We start from the raw sequence: 24,698 nt of genomic DNA on the forward strand, positions 1-24,698 counted from the left end.
TTAAAACAAATAATTATATAGCTTATGAATACTATGAAAAAAGAAATGTGCAAGATGCAGCTCTGGCTCCCCTTTTTCCATTCTTTTTCAATTTGAGTTTATTGCCAGAATTTCAAATACTTTTACTAGCGCCACCTTCAGGTGGAGATTCATTTGGGTTGACAATGCTTACATTTTCATGGTGAATGGCATTTTTAGTCGATAATACTATCGAAACTGATACAATTTTAACAAATAAATGCGAAGATAAATATTTTTTATTTTTGTGTTGATAATGTTTTTTCTGATCTTCAATGAGAGTATTGTGTTATACAGGAATTGTTGACACGCATTTTATTTTTGCCATTTTACTATTTCTACTAACTATGTAGGCGGCAAAACTCGTTCCATGCACAACATCTACTAAGAGTAGTTATCGATAAATGCTTTCTCTTGTTATTTTGCTTTGATTTCATTTGTTGCAAATCAAACGTGAGCGAAATGTCAAAAAAGTTTAAAGCATACGATGCTAGCCAAGCGATCATACATAAACAGTGAAAAGAGAACCAAAAAAGAAAGACGAAAGCACGAATGTAGCCGAGAGTCAACAAAAAACAAATACAAAATCTACACAGCCGCAGTTCAGAGCAACTCTTCTTGATGAAAAGTTGCTTAAGGTTTGCTTCGTATATTTTTTCCCTTACAAAAACAGCCATGGCAAACGAAGAGGCGGCGTGCGAAAGGTCGACGGTAAACATAGCATTTCGATTTACTGACGCTCGGCATCTTAAGTTCGTGGAGGCCTTTAGTCGCGAACCCTGTTTGTGGAACCGGCATCCGTACTTGTGGGGAGCTCGTGTTGCTGCCTGCAAGCGGATTCAAAATGTTATGAACGAGACATTGCTTCACAATGAAACTCCAATTAGTTTGCAGGGTATTAAGATGAAGATCAAGAACATACGTTCTGTGTATCATCAGGAGCTAAAGAAGATGAGAATAAGCCCTTATTATTATCCCAAAAGTTGCTGGTTTGAGCCATTGCACAAAATCTTAGCACCATTTCTAGATAAGGTAAGGCGTTTCCTTTTGTCTTAATATAACTTTATTATCCAGTTGTATTCTTCCACGTAGAGAGCTGATGGTGATGTGCCCTTGGATTCTCCCGTCCCTATTCATAATGAGGTAGAATAATTCCACAAAAATGACAATGATATTATAATGGAATTTATTTTTTCCAATAGAAAACTGATGATAATCAACACTTGATTTCCGCCATACCCCTAAAACGACTTCAGGTTGAGGAACCAGAAGCAATTGGGGAAGAGGTAAAATAATTTCCTCATCGTGAATATATACTGACATTTTATTCTTTTATATAGAAAGATGATGATGAACGGGAGTTTATTTCCCCCATAGCACTAAAACGACTTCAGGTTAAAGTTCCTCGCTTAAAGTCAATTAGGTTTATGCCGAATAAAGACGAGGAAAGCACTGAAATCAAGATCGAACTTAATGCTGATCCATTGGAGTTTGCTACATTGAGTTCTGGTCAACCACTACGTATGATGACACCTCCATTACGAAATCCTTCTCCAAGCCCACCTCAAATTGTGAATGTCTTCTCGCCGCAATCAGAGCAAAGAGAGCCTTTGCAGACTGAGGGAGAGGATGAGTTTACGTTTTTCGGAATGAGTGTTGCCGCCCAATTGCGCAGAATGCCTCTATCGAATGCAATGATCATGCAATCAAAGATTCAGTATATGATATCAATGGAACGTCGTAAGCTCGACGGCGATGCGATTGAAGCAAACTTTTTATTTTAAAAGAGTAACTCAACTGAATGTTTAATTCTTTATAAAAAAATCCATAATACAACACACAATCATATGTTTGTAAAAAGGAAAGCAAAAATCAAACTTCAAAAACGAAATAAATCGAAGCATAGTCAAAACATAAGCGCGGAGATGAGCCTCTTCGCGTTACGTTACATTTGCCTTTATGAAACATAAGCAGAATTGTCGTTTGACTGCGTTTTCATTATTCATCTGCTTCTAATTTTGTATTTTAGTTCTAAATTCGAGTGCAGATATAGCGTTAGAACTAGCTCCTCCACAAATAGTGTATTTGTTTTTATACTATTCAAGTACATTGGCGCCATCTCTGATGGAAAATGGTTTGCGTTGTCAATGTTTACATTTTCGTTGTGAATGGCAATAAAGTCAATACCATCGAAGCTGAGATTTTACGAACCTAATTTTGACTACACTAAAACCAGATTTTATACTAACAATTATTATTTATAAAATTAAATATTGCCTAAAAAATATGTAAATATAACGGTATTGCCGTTGTACGCAATTTATATATATCGGTTTGAAAAAGTAAAACATCAGCTGAGAGTAGTTATCGATAAATGCTTTCTCTTGTTTTGTTTTGTTTTCATTTGATGCAAAGCGTATACTACCGCTAGTCGAGTTCTACACAAAAACAGTGAAGAGACAGAAAAGCGAAGCAAATACACGACGAAAACCGAGCAAACTTTATTGTGAATGGTTAGCAGCTTGAATCGTATATCCTCTGCGTCACCAAGAACAGTCATGACAAGCGAAGAGGGAACCAGCGGTAGACCGATGGAACGGTTTCGGTTTACTGACGAACGTCACCTTATGCTCGTGGAGGCTTTCAGTCGCGAACCTTATTTGTGGAGCCGCGGCTCTAGTCGCTATGTTTGGGGTGCTCGCAGTGCTGCCTGCAAGCGAATTCAAAATATTATGAACGGCACATTGCAGCGTAATGAGACTCCTGTTAGTTTAGAAGGTGTTAAGATGAAGATCGGAAACTTGCGTACTGTATATCGTCGGGAGCTGAGGAAGATTAAAGAGAATCCTTCTTATTATCCCAACAGTTGTTGGTTTGAGCCATTGAACAAAATCTTAGCCCCTTTACTTGATAAGGTAAGATATTTCCTTCAACATGAAAATACGTTTATAAATTATTCTTATTTATATTCTATATAGAATTCTGATGATGACGAAGTGATGGTTTCCACCAATCCATTTCGGGAAGAGGTACATCAATTTCCTTAACCTTAAAGAAATCTATAATAAATTGTTTTTTTTTTAGAAAGCTGATGAGCACCAGCAGTTGATTTCTCCCATACCATTAAAACGACTTCAGGTGAAGTACCACAAGCTTATGATATTTTTTTCTAAAATAAAATTAAAATGGTATTTTTTCCATATAGAGATCTGATGATAACGATCAGTTGATTTCCGCGTCATCCCAAAAACAGACTAAAGCTGAAGTTTCAGAAACATTTATGGAAGAGGTAAAATAATTCCCTAAATATGAAAATAACTTAAATAACATTTGTGTGTCTATAAAGACAGATGATGATGACGTTCAGTTGATTTCACCTGTAGATCCAACACAATTTATGGTTGAAATACCGGCAACATATGTAGAAGAGGTAGAGTAATTCCTTCAAATATAAATAACTCTAACATTTTATTGTTCTATTTAGAATGGTGATGACAATGAAGAGTTAATTTCTCCCAAATCCCAAAAACGACTTCAGGTTAAAGTACCCCGATTAAAGTGGATTAGGGTGATGCCGAGCGAAGTCGAGGAAAGTACTGAAATCAAGATCGAGCATGATGCTGATGTTGATCAACCGGAGCCTTCTACTTCAACTTCTCCACAACTGTCTGTGATAACGTCACCGCCACGATCTCCTTCATTAAACCTACCTAAAATTGTGAACGCCTCTTCGCTGCAAACAGCTTTGCGAAACAGAGAAGAGGATGAGTTTACGTTTTTCGGAATGAGTGTTGCGGCCCAATTGCGCAAAATGCCTCTATCGAGTGCAATGATCATGCAATCAAAAATTCAGCATATGATATCAATGGAACGACGGAAGATCAATGGCGATACAAGCGAAGTGAATTTATTTTTTCAAACGGAATTACAAGGTATATTTTAAATTGTAAATTGTCATAAGATTCTTAATACGTTATTACTTTTCAATGTTTATCAAGGAGCCTTATAGAACTATACGTTTGCATGTGGTAGTTTCCAAAATGCTGTGAAATTAAGTTATTATGACAATAATAGGTATTAATGTATGTATCTGGAAATAGTTTGTTAAATCTTTGTTATAAATCGGTACACTAGTTCAAAAATTGAAAAAATTTAATTAAAACTAACTGAACCAATTAAAAGTAATAAATTATCACTTTTCTATTTGTTTTTTTAATATGTACTATATTTAGCATCAATCAGAAGGATCAATCCTTATAATGTTTTGCTAATATTTATTTAATTTTTTCTTTAGAGTCTCTTTACTGTATCACTTAAGAAATGTATTATTTAAGAGATAATCATAGTATAATTATATATGTATATATGTGTGTGAGTCTAAGCAAAGGAAAGCAAATAACAAAAAGCAAACGAATATATTCATGAAACATAAGAAAACTGTACTATATAACACTGCTTTGCGTGGTGAAAGCTAAGAGAACTTCTAAAAAAGCAAAAGAGTAATCAAGTAACCAAAGAGATTAATCGCATGCTTAAGAGGTGCGTGAAGACGAATATGTATGTGTATTCCGGCTGTGGCAATTCGATTGCTTTGCACTTTGCGTGCACTCTTCGCACTACGTTGCAATTGGTCTTAAATTATGGCATATTTTTACAAGAACATGCATAGTTTATTGCTGTAAATACGGCTAGCGCCCTTTACAGCAACAACAGCGACGTTGTGTTACATGCATGAATTTATTCACACAAGTGTATCTATGTATGTACGAATGTATGTTTACGTGTACAAGTGTAGAAATCGTCGTCAAATTCTCGAGTCAGCAAGAGAAACTGCGAAAACCGGACGAAAGCAACGGCGACAACGAACTGCTGAATGCTTTGCGTTGTTGTTATTGCTGTTTGTTGTTTTCATTTGTGTTGTTTTTATGAGCAGCACATGCTTATCGTCTCTCTGGACGGCACCGAGTTTTGCACCAACGAAATACTCTACAATACGCCAGTTAAGTTCAACAAGTTAATTTGTTGCTTCGCTCAAAAACATTCTTATGCTTATGGACTGCGATCTGTTGATAACACTCTCACACGTTCTCTCTCTCTGTCTCTGATTCATCAGTCACATTGAGTGTAACTGCCCATCAGTAAGACTTAATAAGTTTTATTGATAAGGTATTTGTTCGTATAAATCCAAATAGGCACAAATTCCTACAAACATATTTATATGTATGTAGAGACATACGAGTACATACATAAGTACATACGTATAAAGTTAACAGCATTATGTTCATATTCGTGACTACATTTTGATTTCCTAGCGGCGTGTCGTGCTCTACCTATCGACAAAAGCACGAAGCGATCAGCTCACGTCACGCTTATGCAAATTCCTTAAACCAACTTAAATCAATCCGTCAAGATGGCAGTCCTGTTCGCAATGTCACACAACCTTCGCACCCCCGCCGAGCAATGCATCGATATCGTTCAGAGCTTCACTTTCGCACTTCGCCAACGAAATTGGGTCACATGGCATCGAGGCGAGTGCATGGCCCAGAATCATCGAGTAGGCGTCACAGGAGTTCAGGCTGCAGTTTCAGAGTTTGGGGCTTTGGGTGCGTTGGGAGTTCAAGGCGCAATCGGAGTAGGAGTTGGAAGTCAGAGTCGGAGTCGCAGGCTGTGTTCTCTGTTGTTATTTCAAATCGCGCTGCGGCATCGCCAGGCCACAGAGTCAGACGACGGCCACACAACAATAGGCGCTGCAAATGGGAAGCCAAATGTGTTCAAGATACTGAACTTGGCCTTTGAAAGCCTCTGCGGACCTCTCTCTCTCTCTCTCTCTCTCGTGTGGGCCCAATCGACCGGTGCTTGTTCGCCTATCCATCTGTTTATCTGTCCGTCTTTCTGTTTGCGTGTCTGTTTGGGGGTCTGCCGACAGAGACACACCGGCCCCGAGCTACAGCCGAACAGCGCGGCGTCACAGTAAAATGTGCACATGCCATCGCCCTCCAAACAACAATCCATTCGCATATTTCTGAACATTTCTCACCCCCACCAAACGCCACAGTCGCACATCGGTCGTTCTCCCTCACACTATGTAGTTATATGCATCATCAGCTGTTCGTGTGAACCAAGCGAGCGCCCATTCAGCGAGTCTACAGACAACCACAGAGACCAGCATCACAACCAGATGGAGAACACATTACAAAGCGCAAAAAAAAAAAAATATCAAAAACTGAACCGCATGCAAAAGCTTCAGGTGGTCGACTTCTACCTGTGCTGTTAGCACGCATCTCAGACCAAAATAAATACTGTTTCTTAATATTTGAGCCAAATACTGAATGATTTGTCGCCGATCAGAGTTGAAAAGTCAAAATAACGAAGGATATATAAACCATAAAAATATGGAAATTGATGAAGTGTAATAATTTAAAAGTGTGTAAACAAAATAAAATTTATAAATTAATTAGTAAATATATGTATATATGATATTTGAGATAATACATATATATATTTTAAAAAATGTGTTTTAAATTACGTTTTTAAAAACCTGAACTATTTACGTTATTTGAGAATTTAAGCAGTTGTTTGTCTTCATTGAATATCCTAATAATTTTAGTACGCCACTTAATAACGAAGTGTTATATGTATATCTCATGTTTATAGTTTATCCATTGATGGGTTTAATTCTACCCTTCACTTATTACACCCTAAATTTCATAATGAAGATTTTTAGTAAATGTCTTCATGATTCGAGCTTGAGGTTTGGGTTTTAATACTTATTTAATTCACTAATAAAATACTTTTAATACTTTCTGAAATTATAAATATATTTATATTGAGATTCGCAAAGAAATGTTTTAATTTTGCTTATTTATTAATAATAATAATAAATATCAATAGTATTTGGAATTGATTTGCAAATTTTGAAGTTACGGTTTTTAATTATGTTATTTTACTTTCCAACGTCAATGTCTATCCGATTGTTATAATCGATTGAAAATCTATACATCACAATAAAGTTGGCAACTATTCATTAATTAAAGGATGCCAACTTTAGCAATATGTGAGTCGTTGGCAAACGAGATAAATGAGGGGCGAAAACAATTTGAAAGTTTCCATAATAATTTGTGGATTTCATTGTTCAGGCTTCAGAATGTTGCATATTAAACATGCATGAGCATAACGTTACGGTAAATGTAAAAGATACATTGCATCCATATGGCAAGCATATTGGCTCAAGTAGGCGACGACAACAAGACGCCACAGCAACAGCAACAGCAAAAACAAGGATAACTGCAACGACAACAAGTGCCTGGCGCATTTCCTCGCCTTGTCCAAGACTGTCCTGATGGTGGTGTGAGTGTGAATGAAAATTGCAAGATTCAGTCGCTCTGCTCGACTCAACTGAACTGAACTCAACGAATTCTATAAAGAGACCAACGGCAACAGTCACACACATGCACATGCACACACACACACACACACACATACATACATGAGGGACATATGCGAAACCCAAGTAGCACAAATGCAACTAAGCTGGCAAACTATGCCGTCCTCATCTCGTTGCCAGACTGTTCATGTTTACCTCCTAAAGGCGACCCAATGCAGCATATTCGTACTTTTCTCGCAGCAATTGCAACCGACCACCCAGGATTCCCATTCTCTACATTAGCATTCAAGTGCTCAATAAGGAAATCTGCTATTTCGTTGTAACATTCAAAATTAATTTTGTAATAATTTAATTATTCAGAAGAGTGTAACAAAACAATGAACTCATTTTTAATTTTATATTTGAACTCTTAATTTTGGTTTACTTATAGAAAAAAAATTTTGATTTTAAATTTTAAACTAAGCAATACTGATTTTAAATAAAATATTCTTAGCTATTTCTTTCCATTATATGTAGATTCATTGTACTCAGAAATTCAGAAATATTTCCGTTATCATTAATTACAAAATTAATTTAGTTATAATTGAATATTTCAGAGGAGTATAACAAAACAATGAACTCATTTTTAATTTTATATTTTACCTCTTAATTTTGGTTTACTTATAGAAAATTTTAAATTTTAAACTGATTTTTAATAAAATATTCTTAGTTATTTCTTTCCATTATATGTAGATTCATTGTACTCTGAAAATATTTCCGTTATCATGTGAGACAGAAAAGAGACAAAACTGATTCTTATTTTTTATTAATATTAATATTAAATCAGATTATGATAGTACAAATTGTTTATAAGATTGTGTTTAATTTGGTTGTTAATAAAAATAGTAAGTATATAATATAATACACAATCATATAATCACTAACATTTGAAAAATGGTTACATTAGCAATAGAAATTAACTTTCGACATTTTAATTTAATATTTAAATATCCCACCAGGTTTAGTTTTTAATATGAATTTTGCAATGGATTATTAATACGATAGTGTTTTGTATAGTCTCAATCTCCTAATAATCAGAATCTATAAAGTAAGAATATATTTCAATAATTTATGGTAAACGAATCAACTAGCTTGTTATATCACATAAACTTTGTTTTTTGTAATACTCATTTTCCTATCTAGTAATTTAGGATTTACTGAGTTTAATGTGCTGTTTAATTATTGATAATTATATTTCGTGATCACTATTTCAAGTTTAAGTAATAACGGGTCTGACTATAGCGATAATCGTGAAATACACTTTTGCGTGTAGGGTATATGCAATGTTGGTGTGGCTCAAAGTTTCCTAGGGTTTTATTCTTGTATACTGTGCCTACCAGTTTGCACTTTGTTTCTATGCTCTGTCACATACACAGCCAGGCAGAGAATGTGCACACACACACATACTCAGACACTCACATACGCATGTATATGCAGAGGCTCGTTATATCCACATCCTGTCGAGTACGCGTTCGGTTCGTTAGCTCGTTCGTTCCCTCGTTTGCTGCTGCTGCTGGCTCTACTGCTGTCTGGTTTGCATACATCCCGAGTGTGTACGAGTGAGAATTCCCGTTCATACAACCGACAATTGCCACCACCGAAGCGACTGCAACCATCAGGCGCTTTCTCTCACCTCAGAGCAGCAGCGCAGTCAGAAGCGGAGACAGAAACAGAAGCAGAGCCAAAGCGTAAGCCAGAGTGGGCTGAGTGTCCACCCTCAACCCACCCGATGGCAGCGAACCATAAGTATGGGTGAGGGGTTCTGTTACACAGACACAAACATAGACACGGACACGGACACGGATACGGACAATGACGCCAAGTGTCCGTATGTATTGCTGCATTGAGACGACAAACAAGCAGAATAATCGACATCGACCCACTGCACTGTGGGCCAAGCTCATTGCAAACATCTTCTGCCTAATCGACAGTTTTGTACATTTCCATTTATATTCAACAGCTTAATGTGTTGGCCCAGCACTCGGCTAAAGTGACATTAGCTCCATTTTATTTAGTTTGGTGTTCCCCAAATTCAGCAAAATACTTTCATTCATTTATTTTTTATATTAGTTAATATATGACTCTGCAAAGACGAATTTAAATGTGTTCATGGTCACTTGAGATCTCTACAAATTTATATACTTAGAATATGTTTAGCATTTTTACGTGAATCTCTCATAAACAGACCATAAACAGATTCGCTTTAAGAGTCTATGAAAATGTTACAAATTCAAAATTATTTTATTTCATTGATAGAAGATTTTGTTATAACATAAATTGATTTTCAAAATGTATGACTATTTAAGATTCATTCTTCTCATCCTTAAAAAGTATTTTATTATTATTTATTTGTTCAGAATTTTATGAATTCTTGTGCAAAATTTAAATATTGCTAATATCGTCGAATTTATTGAACAAAATTTTTTTTTTGTCATTCTATAATCTGAAATCAATTTATTAATATTTTTATTCAAGTTTCAATTCTGTTCTGTAATTAATAATAGATTAGTTCACATATTAAAAACTTGAACTCGAATGCGCCACAGTGTGTCGAGATCTATTTATTTTAAAACAAAGTGGAAACCACTATAAAAAAACTAATTCAGGGTTTCTGTGAGTGTCACCTCAAATTAATAAAAACAAAAATATGAATAACAAAATTTATGTTTGTAAAATTTGTATGGATAAAATATTGTGACACCTTAAGGAATGCATTATAAATATAATTTATCTAAAAGCGATTATTAAAACACATTTCTTTCTAATCATGTCTATTGTATGAATGCAAATCATTTCTAATCCCAGCCATAAGAGATCTTCGCTACACTACAACGACGATATTCACACGTCGAAATCGTTTAACGTTTCGCATATTTTTTGCATTAGCGCCTGTTCCACTGCCTGATCGAATACCCTACTCTGCGACGAGACCATTGATTTTTGCTCTCTGTCAGCCAACGTCGCTGGGGGCCCGTTATGGGGCTGTGAGCTGTTTGCTCTTTGCTCGTATAGATACAGACACACACAACAGGAACAGCGACAGCAACAGCAACAGCAGAGGCAACGGCAACGACACGTACAGACATATCGCAGTCGTCGTCATCGCAGTTTGCCGTTCCACTGCCACTGAGCCCCTCTCTTTCGGTCACTACACTCCCTTCTCTTGCTTGCGTATGCTTGCTCTGCTTGTGCTTCTGCTTTTGCATTTGCCTCTCTGCCTATATTTCACTCGTTTGCTCGTTGGCTCGCCTGCTTCGTACGTACATTCGTTGCGGGCCTCTGCTACTGGCTGTGCTGTACTCTGTGTGCGATTGTGACTGCGACTGTGGGCTCAGCAGAGCGAGATATTCGTACTCAGCTCAGCACTCGCACACGTACTCGTAACTCGTACTATAGCCATGCCTGTCTGCCTGCCTGCCTTCTGTACGAGCGAAATGCTTCCAACTGATCGAAATTCAATGTGCGCTACACGCAACGAGCTGAAGGGTTTCGCTATTTAGAAATTATAAAGATAACACTATTTAATATATGATATAGTTTCAATGGGTCCCACGATTAATGACACTGTCAATTGTAGATAGTATTGTGCCGAATTCAGTTTCGTTGACTTAGTTCTAAATATACTACCTATAATAATATTACCGGGTACGAATTTTACAAATCGATTTAATTAAAATATTCTAATGTAATAATGGTAGGTTTGTTATAATTACTTATTAGTACAATTTAATTCGACTTATTATATTTTTTTTTTTTTAATGTTTTATGAAAAATATAAATTTTTTTTTTTTTATTGGAGACCTTATTTTAAATGAAATTTATGGTTACATTGAGAATAAAATGTAATAGAATAAAAATAATTCGACAGGCAATTGGGCCTTATTAAACAAAAAATCCATGGCTCCCTTAAATTCGAATATTGTTTGAATTAAATTAAGAAAACCATCCATATATAGATTATATGTATACTGAGATACATTTTGTTGATTTAAATAAAATAACATTGTAAAATATTGTTGTGTACTGTGCACAAAATTAACCACAAATATTTTTTGATTTTTGTAAAAATATTTATGATACTACAATTTAAGTAAACTATTTTCAAAAAAATTATTTTTATTATTTTGTAATATTTTATTTAGTAAGATTTAATAAATTGAAGAAATAAACCGATATAACATACATTTAGGTTCTTGTCGAATTTTAAATGTTTAGAATTGTTTAATATTTTGCTATATATAAAATTCGATTTATCGGCTATTTAAAATAACGTCTCAACTGCTCGGGCTTGTCGAGTGAACCGTTTGGCGCAGGGCAAGTCAGAGCAAACCAGCCACAATCAGCAGGCAGGCGGCCATATTCAGAGCTGTTGCCATTGCCAGTTGCCAGTTGCCGTTGGGCCCCCTCTCTGCCACTCAACTCTCCATATGCCCCGCTGTCATCTATAAGCTGTGGCGCTGCTGCCTTTGCTGCTGCTGCCGTGTGTTCATATAACGAACGAAAATTTTTAGTTCAGCTCTACGCACGCATACACTGAAAGCCCAGATACACACATACGCACACACACACAGCCAACGATGTATGGCGCTGTGTGTGAGTTTGCCTCTGCTTTGCGCACATAGAGCGAACAAACCAACGAAACGTACCGAGCGAACGAATGAACGATACACAAGCAGCAAAGTAGCAGCACACACACACACAAGCACAGCAGCGACGTGCATGTATAAGGGTCACACATTGAAATGCTCACAGATACACAGACAGATTTTCAGTGCCTGCGTTTGCGTCGTACTCGTATACTTGGTGCTTGGTGCTATGGCTGCTGGCTTGCTGGCTGGCTGGCTGGCTGGTTGACTGGCTGGCTGGCTGGCTGCCTGCCTGGCATTCGTATTCGCATTCATTCTGTGTATTTGATATTCCACTGAAGGCAATAGCTGTACGTTGTACTACAGACAGAGCACAGCACAGCACAGCACAGCAAAGCAAAGCAAGGCAAAGCGAAGCAAAGCAGAAGCGATACACACCGAGAGCAGCAGCCAGCACAGCTACAGCGATACAGCTATACAGCTATACAGGCAGTCAGCCAACACAACTGACTTGAGTTTTTAGTAGAAGAAAATTTATAAAGTGAACAAACAAACCAGGCGGCAGTGCGATACAACACAGTACCACACAGTGCACACAAAATATAACCGAGAGTCGAGAGCACTACGGGAGTATATTTCGAATTTGTTGGTTGGTGCTTGGACTTGCAATTAAAACGCAAATTTCGCGACATTTTCGTACGGGTGAGTGAAAAGTGTCTCACTACGATTGATTTCCCATATTATCAACTTTATAAATTGACCAAAATGCGTCGGCAATGCGGTCATCTATTATATAAATTTCGCTAAAATAAATTTAACGACCTAATTTCTCAAATGTATTGAGAAAAGCGCAAAAGGTGGCCAAGTATTATAGAACTTAGTATGGCTTTGGTCGAATCGGGTCCCAACATACACCGATATGGTCTGGCTTGGCCTGGTCTGGTTCCCAAAATCGAAGATTCATACCCAGAGAGTTCACTTCTGTTCAATTTCTGTTTCTGTTTCTGTTGTTGTCGTCGCCCTCGTTGTCGATTTCGTTGTCGTTGTCGTTGTCGTTGCCATTCATCTGATTGTTGTTGCTATTGAATTTAAATTTTGAATGGCGCGCGCATGAAATTGACGGTTATTTTTTTGAAAATTCATCGAATGATTATTCAATAGCTTAACTATATAGTAGCATGATAACAACAAAGCTCATAGATAATAGCGATCATTTATAAAATATCTACGTGTTTTAAGTGAGAATTCCTTGCTTTTTTTTAGTGCATATATATTTTTTTTGTAAATGTTGTGAAAATAATTTGTTGTTGTCTTTTGAGTTGGGATTGACGCGCGCGGTGTGCGGTGATTGGTGTGGGGAATATCTGTTGGAAGGCGTTTGTTGTAGTTTTGAGCGCGTGATAGACAGCAGCGGTGAACGGTGGGGACAGCGGCAAATCTAGGGGGGAGGCGGGAGCAGGTGGGCGGCATATTTGGTTATATGTGACGACGACGACGACGAGTACGTTGAAGGGGCAGGAGGGCAAATTTGAGGGGTAATGACGGTATGGCAGGGCAGGGGGAATTGGGGGAGGAGGTAAGTGAAGCAGCGGCGCTGTCGCGGCCAAATGCTACTGGCATTTCGTTCGCACAGAGCTCGTTCGCTCCACGCTTTTTTATATGGCTGAAGCAATAAGCAGTCCGTGTGTACAGTCGCGTCAAAAATAGTCGAACATGCGCGTGCCTATATTTGAGACAAGAGCTGCTCTGACTTTGCACTGTGAAAAGTCAAAGTGATTACAAAATGCAGAAGTCGTTTTGTTTATTTCATAGTTAACCATATTTTGAATATTTTGAAAGCACTTGAAAAATGCAATCAACCAATTTTGATGTAATTTGTAGTAGAAATTAAAATATTTTACCTTCAAAATTTCGAGCTATGCAAAATTTATATTAAAATATAATATCACTGCCAAATATTATTAAAATCATATAATTGTATGTTATTATATTGACGATTTGTTGCATCTTAAAGGTCTATACGTTTTGTTTTTGATAGCTTTCAATAATATGTAATATAATATAGCTATAAAATATTTTTATAAAACTTAATTTTTTTGTATCTTTGAAAAATGCGTGCTATTGTTTTTAAACTTTATTTTGTTCTTTTTATATCTTTCAATTATTCTATATAATATTTAGTTATATATAATAATTGCAATTGCATTAAAAATTTGCCACTATCAAATATTATAAATCCTTACATTAAATTACAATCTTCCTAAACACAACCCTTCCCAATATTTGGCGACTGCACTGTGCATGCGCTGTACAAATTACACATTGCAGGCAGCTCATTTGAGTGGTACGCGACTGTAGCGAGCACCGCAAAAACGCAAATTATTTTTCTCACACACACGCACTCAGCCAAACGACAGACGGCAGCTGTGCGCACGCGATTTGCCACCACTGTCGCCCAGTACACACCGTGTACAGTGGTGTGTGGCCCGACGTTCGTCTCTGCCTGCCTGCCTGCTTGCTTGCTTTGCTGTGTGCTCTCTGCTCGACGCCCGCCCCGCTGCCGTCAACAACGTCGCTGTCGCTGTCGTTTGCCGTTGCTGCTGTTGTCGTCGTCGTCGTCGTCGCCGTCGCTGTCGCTGTCGTTGACGCTGTATGTTGGTTGGCTGGTTGGTTGGCTGGCTGGCTGTTTGACTCTCAGATACAGATACTTTTGCTGCCTGTGTACTGCGCTCACTGGGGCTCTGGCTCTGTGCTGTGCTGTGCTGTGTATTATTTGATGGTCTCGCTGTTCACTCGTTCGTTCGCTTCGACTCTGCCTGCCTGCGTGTGTATGTTTCGCCTCTGCTTCTGTTCTGCTGCCACTGCGACTGCCTCTGCCTCTGCCTTCTGCCTCGCTTCGCTTTGCTTTGCTTTGCTTTCCTCTGTGTGTGCTGCGTGCTGTGGCTGTGCCTTTGCTTGGTACAGCTGCTTCAGTTGAATTTCAGTTCAGTTTTCTATACTCGCTCGCAGTACATTTTGTTCAGCGTTCAGCTTTCAGTTCAGAGTGTTGTTCAGTACCAGTGCCAGTGCCAGTGCCAGTGCCAGCGCCAGTCCGAAGCAAAATTTCTAGACCGAGCCGGGCCAACAAGAGTGAAGTAAACATACAGCAACAGCAACAGCAACAGCAAGACAGCAATACAGTGACAGCTAAAGCAAAGTACGTACGTGGGGCGCCTGATAAGTAATCGCTCTCTAAAAACATTCAATTTAAGCAAATTTTCGATGAAATTAATTTTTTGATGCCTTCACCAATTTAACTGAAATCCCGTTTTGTAATCGCAAGAATTATGGTTTTGTTAAACTTATTCATTTTAAACTGTGCGCGGTCATAAATCGAATAATGAGGTCAAATCGAACTTGTGGGTTGCTTCATAGGTTCTTGTAAATTTATCTAAATGTAAATACAGTGTTGTAATATGAAAAAATAATAGCTTGTGTTAATAGTGAAAACATATAATTATTTATCAATAATGTATGTCTTTTTGGTTTTTAAATTAATTTATATAAGACAGTGGACAAAATCTTAAATTTTTACACTCAGAATTAAAGTTCAACTTTAATCTTTTGGAACGATTTGTTTTTATTTTATTTATAAATAACTTTTTGAAGACTATTCTATTTGTTTTATAATCTAAAGAAGTTCTTTCGTATGCAAGTGCATTATTTTTGAAGTACCCCACGCATATAGCAAGAACACAAGTACAAATATTTTTCATTAGTCGTCGGTGGGCAATAATTTGTACACTGACGTTTACAGTGGGTGTTAAATTGGAAGTCCAAGGCATTTTCACATTTTAATGTTATGAATTGCGTTTGTGATAATATCGGATCCAGTTAAGCGATAAGCAACTGAAGCGTTCAATGGTGATTGACAAATTATTGGATTTCAATTTGATAAATCGAACTCAGTTTTGGTGAATTATTGAAATTGTTTTTTTTAGATAATATTTGGATTTATAAAAATTCGCTAATCCAAAAATTCTCAATCAATTGGATCAATATTTTCGGCCACAAGTGTGCTTTCATTCAATGGCCCCACGCCCACTGCATTTTGAGTGCAATTCAGAGCGTCTGCTTTGCATGTCGTTTTCGTTTTCGATTTCAGTCATCGTTGCTTGGCTCCGTCATTGTGCCTTGATGTGGCGCCTAGCGAATGGTTCCGCCACCCACCTGTCGGCGACTTGAGGCTCATAATTGAGGCATATTGCAGATGAGATGAGATGGAGTTCAGCTCTACTTAATCGTGGCGGCATCTTCTCTTCTCTGGCCTTATCAAATGGATGCAATTGTCGCCAAGTCTCATCAGTTGTCGGTGGTCACGTTTCCCATTCTCATTCCCATTCATATTCGCATTTCCATTCTCTATTCTCTGTTCTCCATTGCAATTTTCCCATGTTTATTTTGCTTAAGTCGCATTTTGCAGCTGCGTGCACAAAATTGCCCGGCGAAATGAATTCTCTCCTGCTACACAGATGAAGTCTTTGACCGTGAAATGTGGTTTGCTGGCTAATGGGGATATGGAGTTGTTTACTATATTCCTTCCCTCGCCCGATTAACAAACTCAGCTCTTTAGCTTGCTATTTTATTACTCACATTTCTTTGCACTCCTTTTTTTCATTTTACAGCAAAAGCAATTGTCAATTCCTGGAACTTAATCAAAATATAATCTATTTGTGGTGTGAATACGTTTTTATCTTGCTTTTCGCCTTAGATTATTAATTTCATATTCTGCAAACTATCTTTGAATTCAACTAAATAGTGTGTAAATTAAAGAGTACTATTTTTTGTATTAACAAAAAAAAACACTACAGATCAGACTAGTAAAATAAGACATAATAGATTTCTTGAAAAAAAAAATACCACAGATCTTTAGACAGATCGTACTTATAATATCCCTGAAAATTTCCACACATCATTTATTTTTTGCCGCGTTCTTTTGCTTTGAACCTAGGTCATGGTCATGGTTGTAAAAGAAACTGAACATATTGTTTTTTTTGAAGATTTTAAAAATAAATATCTTAAATATTGCAATTAATTTATATATTTACTTTCATATACTTGGAAAATTTTATAGCCTGATAATTTTGGTATCATATTTTGGTGAGATTTAGAAATAAATTTAATCATTTTCATGGCTTTGATTTTAATAAAGTATTTCATATCTCCATAGAAGAAAGTCTTGATCAATATTGTAAATTTAAATAACCGAAAAATCTTTGTTTCGTTATAAACAATTGTAATTCGGTGAAATTCTTGGCTTCATCCACGCATTTTCCACGCATTTATCTTCTAAGTTGTGTTCTATTGTGGTCTCTTTTTTCTTGTTCTTGTTGTTGGCTTCATTTCCGCATGCTTTTTATTTTCACCGTGTCGCGTTGTCGTTGTCCCCATATTATTATTTTTCTCGGTGTCGTTTTTTTCTTGCATTTCGCGCGCGCTTTGTTGGTTATGCACTCGTATCGCGAGCACTCGAAAGCAAACTAAAAATGGCGCCAAAAGTTTCCGACATTACCTGCACCAAAGAGAGCAAGCGGAGAGCGAATAAGAGAGAGAGGATAGAAGAGAACAGAACAGAACAGAACTGAATTGAACACTGTTGAAATGGACGCGTGCCGCGTTTGCACAGTGTATAAAGCTCTCATATCTTCAATGTGCACAATTAGTTGGATTCATAGATTCCGATGACCAATACTTGAACGCACACACAGATCTTGCAGTCGTCGTTGACGTCGCAGTCGCTGTCGCTGTCGATGTCGCTGCCTCTGCTGACGTCGACGTCGATGTCGCCCTTGTTATTGTTTAGCTAGTTGTTATTGTTGTCACTTGATGAAGATGATGATGATGATCATCGTCTGTCAAATGACTTATGATTATGATTCCCCAACGCATTGTTGTTTGTTGTTTTTTGGCAAAAGTTCTCGCTCTTTTTTCACAGTATGTTTACACTCGCCTTTTGTTCGCTAATCGCACAGTCCCCTGTTCAAATATTTATTGTGGGCAGTCTTATCAAAAATTGTTATAGAAATGAAACCGCAGCAAACTACAGGCGTTTGTTTTTTTCGATGTGAGCGCAAGAGCATAACTGAATAATCAAATTCATCTATTTGTGTACTATCTGTAGGCGACCATAAATGTGTGTGTGTGTGTGTGCTGTACTCAATATTTGTGCCACCATTGTGCAAGCGTACACTGCTCGAAACGAATGTGGGCAACGAAAGTTAGAAAATTTTTATCAGCGAACAAAAAGCTATAAAAACTTACCACTGTACTCACACAGATACTCACTTACACTCACACACACATATGTGTATGTATGCATATATATAGCTGCAGCTAACGGTTGTTTGCCCTGTCGACATCCACTGCGCAAATCCCTGTAAAAGTATCTACCCTAAAATGCTGTCACTGCGCACAAGCTCGCCAGCTCGGAAAGTCGCATATTCAGGCAACAGAATTTGCTTGTTCAGGGTTTGGGTTTTGGGTGTTTCACTGTTTCAGTGCTTCAGTGTTTGTTCGTAGATTTTACTCTGCGCAGGCAACAACCACTGAGTGTTTTAAGCAGCGCAGTCAGCGTCAGCAGCTGCGCTGCTTTGTCGGCATTAAAAATGCCATAAACGCACACACCCAAACACACACACACACACCCACTTGCACAGTGAAGAGATAAGTGGAAGCAGCGGTAATTTTATGCCTCTATATATGTATGTGTGTGTCTGTGTGTGTGTGCGTGGGTATGTATGCGTATTTGTATTTGGATTTGTGTGTATGCTCGTTGCCTTTCAGCAAATTTCACATTTCATCCATTTGACTGGCGACGCCAACGTCGACTGCGACTGCGACTGCGACTGCAGCAGCGGCGTCGACTTCTTTTCAATTTTTAGATCAACGCTATAATGTCAGCCCTGACTCATTTTGTATGCCATTTAATATCATTTTGTTGTCCTTTCCTTTCGTTTCCTTTCCTTTGCTTTCCTTTCCTTTCATTTACTTCGCTTGTCCCCAGTTGCCTATCTATTATGTATGGTTTGTGTGGGAAGCCGCACTACGCTGCGTATGCGTAACGTCCACAATTTTCGCCATATAGTTGTTCTTAATAAGCTAAGGAAACATTATGAACATGCTCAATATGACTAATAAAGCGTGACACTAGCTTCTTGTCTACTCTTGAGCTTTTATGCTAATGAGAAATTTTGGCAAAATAATGCAAAGGTGAAATTCAGTTTTTCCTTTTGTATCATTTTTCTGCCCATTGAATTTGAGCTGTTATTGGTAATTAATTTTATAATATGAAAATGTATTAAGAATATGAGAAATCAATTTCAATTTTTATTTTTATATTATTATCAAAATCATGTTTGTCGCATACGCAATGTGAAGATAGCAGTTGATTTTTGTTAATCATCTTTAGAAAAGTAATATAAAAAAAGATTAAGAGTTGGAAATGTCTCAAAATGTAATCGTTTATTTATTAATAATAAAAGCAGGAAAAATTCTTTACAAATTATTTTCCAAACTGATTAAAATATGAAAAGTTCTCTTAAGCAAATAAAATTGTTTTGAATATTGAAATCTTTTCTGACGAATGACGATATTCATTTAAAGCTAATGTGCAATGTGCGTCAATTAACTAAATGAATTTGTTCTGTCAAACATACTTTTCCTTAACCCAGTTGAATTTCACTTTCAGTGGAACAAAGTGCTGCATACTTCGTGGCGCACTTGGTGCTTATGGAAAATAGGATGGCATTGTTATGCCTTAATCCAGCCACGCAACGCTTTGGCTTTATGAACTTGGTCACGTTATGACGGGGCCACACGGCGTATGAGTGACGGAGCAAATGAAAGTCGCTCGTTGTCGACGCACACGCTGAGGCTGAGGCTCGCCTACAACATGCTGCCTAGTTACCTATATACCACACACATTTCTGCACCTATCAATTGCTGACAGCTTCTTCCAGGACACCCACACGCACACACACACACACACGCATACACAACAATATATATATAGACAGCAGAGTCAGTCACACGTTCATATCGGTTGGCAGACAGAACGCTTTTCGCTTTCATTTTTGTAGCTGACTTGCCATGTGCATGTGTGCCTACGTGTGTGTGTGTGTATGTGTGTGTGTGTATGTGTATGTGTGTGTGTGTCTATGGCCAACATGTGTCGTGATTGTTAGAGGAATCTTTTGGTGTTATTTCGCATTTGGCCAACGCGTAAGCCATGAAGTTCTCTCCCTCGCTCTCTCGCTCTCTCTCTCTCTCTCTTTCCGCCCGTCGTCATTGCTGCCTTGTGTGTGCATCACGTGTTGCAGCCTCGTGTGGCTAGGAGGGGAAGAGGGAGGCAGTTCCTGGCTGTCTGTGGGCGTAACAGCAGCAACAATTTTGCCGCCATTCTCCTGTTGCTGGTTGCTGGTTGCAGTTATTGGTCAGTTGAGCAGTGATTGGATTTGTCGCGCTTGATTGATATGATTGCAGTCTTGCCACCTGTCACTTGCCACCTGCCACTTGCCATCGCCCCATTCAGGCATTCGCGTTGATTTATTGCGCTAAGTTTGCTCGCAACGCTGGTTTGTTAACCCAATTGCCAAGGAAACTCGACAGCAGCAGCAGCATCATCGTCGTCGTCGTCATCGTCATCGTCGTTGTCGTCGTCGTGGTTCTCGTTGTCTCGCTTGTCTCGCTGTCTCGTGCTCGCTGCGTTGTTTGTCTGTATTTTCTCAGTATTTGGGTCAAGTGCATGGAGCCGATTGTCTGTGTTGCTACCTCCTGACGATGATGTTTATGACAACGTGCTCTCATGCTGATGATGATGATTATCTTCATGCTAGCACGAAATAGTCAGCGAAATTTGCATAACGCATTCGCAGCTTAAGGTTGGCCACACAACATTTAACAGGCAATTGATGCATTCGAGTTTCTTAGCAGTTTGTCTTTATTATATATTGTTTTTCCAATGTTCTAAAGTTGTCAAAGTGGCTGTTTAACTGTTTGTTAAGTATTTGCTTTACTCTAAAATACTTTATTCATTTATGTACTTATGCATTCTGATTTAGATTTTGTTGTAAAGTATTCATTAAAGTGCATTGGCCACAAAATGCATTCCTTTTGCTTCAATGCTGACAATGCTTACGTATACTTGATTTCAATTTCAATTAGTTATATCAATACTATTTATGCCAACTTTACTTGGCACCGAAAACTTATCTATTGCAATTTTAATGAAAATAATTCAATGCTCAATTGAGACTTTGTCTCTAGCTTACGTATACTTGATTTCAATATTTGTTATATCATGATGTCAAGGAAGTATATTAAATGCAAGCTGACTTTGGCTTCGTATTTCGTTTCCCTTTTTGATGCATACCTTTTGAACAATGTCAAGGATCACATAATTGCTACGATTTCTGTTTATTCATTTACAAATCGCACATACTTCAAGCACATAAGTATTCTATTTATTTAAGGACATTGCACCGACATTTCACGTATACACACACACATACACAGCTATGTGCACATATGTGCTCTCATGTTCGATTGGTCAATTGTCGAATTATGGTTCACGCATGTTGTTGTATATAACAAAGCTGCATAATTGAGTGAAGTTATGTACTGAGTATATAAAGCATTCCATGCACATAATAATTAAGCTTATGTACACATAAAAAGGTTGTCTCTCTGTGTGTGTGAGTGTGTGTGTGTATAAAGTGTGTACAGTCCGTTTCACAATATGCAGAAACATTTCATCGACGTATGCACATTCCGCAAGGCAATTATTGAATATTTCATGGGCTCAAAAGGTAAAATGCCTGTTTATGGACATTGCATTCGTAATGCCAAATAAAATGAAAAGCATTTTCAATATAACTCCTTGCTCTTGACTAATTGACACACAATTTCCCACAGCATTAAATCAAATTCAATTTGGAGCATTCTATTTTGTTGCCTACTTTTAGGCTCGAATTACTTTTTGACTAACTTCTCTCTTCTTTTCCATTCTTTACATTTGCAGAACTCCGTGTGTGAGATATTCAATTTCGTTCCGCTAACAACAACAAAAACAACAGCAAAAACATGAGTGGCGAGCGCCCGAAGCGTCCTCTGTCAGCGTATATGCTGTGGCTCAATGAGAACCGCGAACAGATCAAAAAGGATAATCCCGGCAGTAAGGTCACAGATATTGCAAAGCGTGGCGGTGAGCTGTGGCGCGGCTTAAAAGACAAGACCGTAAGTGATGGACAATTATAGATGATATATATTTCCAATTGATACTAATTTAAATGTATTTCTATGTTTACTAGGAATGGGAACAGAAAGCCATCAAAATGAAGGAGGAATACAATAAGGCGGTGAAGGATTACGAGGCAAATGGCGGCACCGATTCGGGTGCGCCAAAGAAGCGAAAGAAGGTCGCCGCCAAGCCCGCCAAGAAGGCCAAGAAGAAAGAGTCCTCCGAGGAAGATGAGGAGGATGAGAGCGAGTAAATAATCTAAAGCAAAATGCTAACGGCAAACCAACGTTCGCATCAGTTTTAAAATACATTTTACTAATGTAATTTTTTAAGTGACATACAAAAACAAAGCAAACAAAAAATTGAAGAGAAAAAAATATTAAAATACAAACAAAAAAAAAAAAAAATAAAAAGATGTAAACCTTAAACCTTTAAATATGCACTAAACACACACACACACACCACAACAACAACCCATAATATAAGTTACAACATAATTTCCAGTCAAAGAGAAAAACGAAAAAGAATAGAAAAGAAAAGAAAAAACAAAAACTAGCAACTGTTTCTTAATAGGTTCGTACGTATCTCTCTGTATGTGAATGTATCGAGACTATGTCATTCAAATCGCGTTTCTCCAACTACTTACTTATATTCCTCTCATCACGAGCCATTCACTTGGTTCCACATTTCAGATAAAGAAAACAAAAATATATAGAAGCATCATCGGCAATATGAGGTTACTATATATGGTAAATGTTCTACTTTGGCGGCATCTAATGTAAATGTTTATATGCATAACGTTCTACGAAGGAAACGTTCGCAAAAATTATCCTGGATAGTGGTGTCGAACGATTCCTTTTATTCGTCCTTTTAGCAGACGTTCTCAATTTAATTACATACAATTTATATAAAGTTTAAATCAACAATCCAACAAGTTATACACTTTTAATATATACTTAAGTATATATAATTAAATCGATATGTATATGAACTTATATACATGCGATTATGTAATTTAAATGAAAATACAAAAAAAAAACAACAAAACAAAACAAAACAAACAAATATTACAAAATATGTAATTGTAAATGTAGAGCTGAACGGAATATTATTTAAAAATATATGAATAAAAGAAATTAAAAAAAAACAGAAAAAGTGTTTTATTTTTCAATTCAATTTTTATGTGACTTTGAAAAAATGTGAAATAATTTTTATATAATATAAATTTGTATAACTTGTTGTAGTTATTTATTTATTACATCCTCTATCCATAAAGTAGATATATTTGCAATAGCTAGAAGGAGGCATCTGCCATAAAGTATATATATTATTGATCGGCTTCAACAGCCGAAACGATCTAACCATGTCCGTCTGTCCGTCTGTCCGCCTGTCCGTCTGTCTGTCTGCTCGTATGAACACCTAATTCTCAGAGAGTTTACGAGATAGAGCTATATTTTGTATTCGACAGCACTTGTTATGTTTGCACGCACATCAAGTTTATTTAAAATTTTTGCCACGTCCACTTCCGTCCACGGAAATCGATAAGTATCGAATAACAAGCGTTTTAAAGCTAGATTCGCGTACAGACAATAATAATTGTCGTATTTACAAGTATGATTCGGAAAAATTTGGATGTGAGCAAATAAGAATTGAAGAAGTTATTTAAGGAATAATTCTGTATGGCAAATTACAATCTGGTATATTTTGCACTCCATAGTATATTTTGAATATAGTAATATATCAATATACCAAATATACCATTTGGAATATTTTAATAATAATGCGGCATAATATTTTGGTATATTTTAAGAATAATGCCGCGCTGTTTTGCTTTTATTTAAAATGGGTAACGGGTAGATCATAGTACAATAATAACTATAGTCTTTGTGATTCCTGAAAATTTGTTTGTGATCAGATAAAAATTATTGAAGTTGTTAAAGAAATACTTTTGTATTGGCAAAAACGCTTGCTTAGAGGTCTTAGTTGCTTTGGCTGACAATCTGGTATATTTTGCAGTGTATGGTATATCTTGAATGTAGTACCATATCAATATCCCAAATATATCATTTGACATATTTTCAGTATTTTCTGTGGTATATTATTTTGGTATATTTTAAAATGAATACCGCAATATTTCGTTTTTATTCATATCTCACAGTCGAGAACACTTGACTGCATCTCTCTTACTTGTTAAAGAAATAACATACTTCTGTATGGCAAATTATGTCTACCGCAGGTCTTTGTTCACTTAGTTAACAATCTGGTATATTTTGCACTTCATAGTACATTTTGAATGTAAAACTATATAAATATACCAAATATGGCCTCCGGTATAATTTAGGTGTATTATTCGGTATATTTTTAGAATTATACCGCACTGTTTTGGCTATATTCA

At 37.0% G+C, this 24,698-nt stretch overlaps 3 protein-coding genes and 1 long non-coding RNA gene across 10 annotated transcripts; 3 read left to right on the plus strand and 1 right to left on the minus strand.

The window, feature by feature from the left end:
• The first annotated feature begins 389 nt into the window (after nt 1-389).
• LOC132791954 (uncharacterized) lies at nt 390-1,975 on the plus strand. Of its 2 annotated transcripts, XM_060801105.1 has the most exons (5): nt 390-656; nt 906-1,050; nt 1,111-1,161; nt 1,221-1,304; nt 1,359-1,975. In XM_060801105.1, exons 1-5 carry the CDS (start codon nt 640-642, stop codon nt 1,800-1,802), a joined length of 741 nt encoding a protein of 246 aa, XP_060657088.1. In that variant the 5' UTR covers nt 390-639; the 3' UTR covers nt 1,803-1,975. The 2 variants fall into 2 exon arrangements, with proteins under 2 accessions (XP_060657088.1, XP_060657087.1); XM_060801104.1 differs by having other exon boundaries at nt 391-1,050; nt 1,359-1,973.
• A 301-nt stretch (nt 1,976-2,276) lies between these two features.
• Nucleotides 2,277-4,204, plus strand: LOC132791953 (uncharacterized). 5 transcript variants are annotated; one of them, XM_060801101.1, is made up of 7 exons: nt 2,382-2,933; nt 2,997-3,047; nt 3,103-3,156; nt 3,224-3,307; nt 3,365-3,448; nt 3,503-3,950; nt 4,017-4,203. In XM_060801101.1, exons 1-7 carry the CDS (start codon nt 2,529-2,531, stop codon nt 4,025-4,027), a joined length of 1,137 nt encoding a protein of 378 aa, XP_060657084.1. In that variant the 5' UTR covers nt 2,382-2,528; the 3' UTR covers nt 4,028-4,203. The 5 variants fall into 5 exon arrangements, 3 of the variants coding, with proteins under 3 accessions (XP_060657085.1, XP_060657086.1, XP_060657084.1); XR_009632951.1 differs by lacking the exon at nt 4,017-4,203 and having other exon boundaries at nt 2,277-2,933; nt 3,369-3,448; nt 3,557-3,647; XR_009632950.1 differs by lacking the exon at nt 4,017-4,203 and having other exon boundaries at nt 2,294-2,933; nt 3,369-3,448; nt 3,503-3,593.
• An 8,172-nt stretch (nt 4,205-12,376) lies between these two features.
• LOC132793634 (high mobility group protein Z) lies at nt 12,377-22,716 on the plus strand. 2 transcript variants are annotated; one of them, XM_060803644.1, is made up of 3 exons: nt 12,377-12,729; nt 22,085-22,299; nt 22,374-22,716. In XM_060803644.1, exons 2-3 carry the CDS (start codon nt 22,147-22,149, stop codon nt 22,554-22,556), a joined length of 336 nt encoding a protein of 111 aa, XP_060659627.1. In that variant the 5' UTR covers nt 12,377-12,729; nt 22,085-22,146; the 3' UTR covers nt 22,557-22,716. The 2 variants fall into 2 exon arrangements, with proteins under 2 accessions (XP_060659627.1, XP_060659626.1); XM_060803643.1 differs by lacking the exon at nt 12,377-12,729 and adding an exon at nt 15,029-15,223.
• LOC132793637 (uncharacterized) lies at nt 15,071-16,846 on the minus strand. The gene is made up of 2 exons (XR_009633135.1): nt 16,660-16,846; nt 15,071-16,572 (listed from the first exon to the last, which is right to left on the minus strand). It is a non-coding gene; the product is annotated as an uncharacterized LOC132793637 (long non-coding RNA).
• Nucleotides 22,717-24,698: the final 1,982 nt, after the last annotated feature.

The sequence above is a fragment of the Drosophila nasuta genome, chromosome 3 (genome assembly GCF_023558535.2).
Source record: "Drosophila nasuta strain 15112-1781.00 chromosome 3, ASM2355853v1, whole genome shotgun sequence".
Lineage (NCBI taxonomy): Eukaryota > Metazoa > Arthropoda > Insecta > Diptera > Drosophilidae > Drosophila > Drosophila nasuta.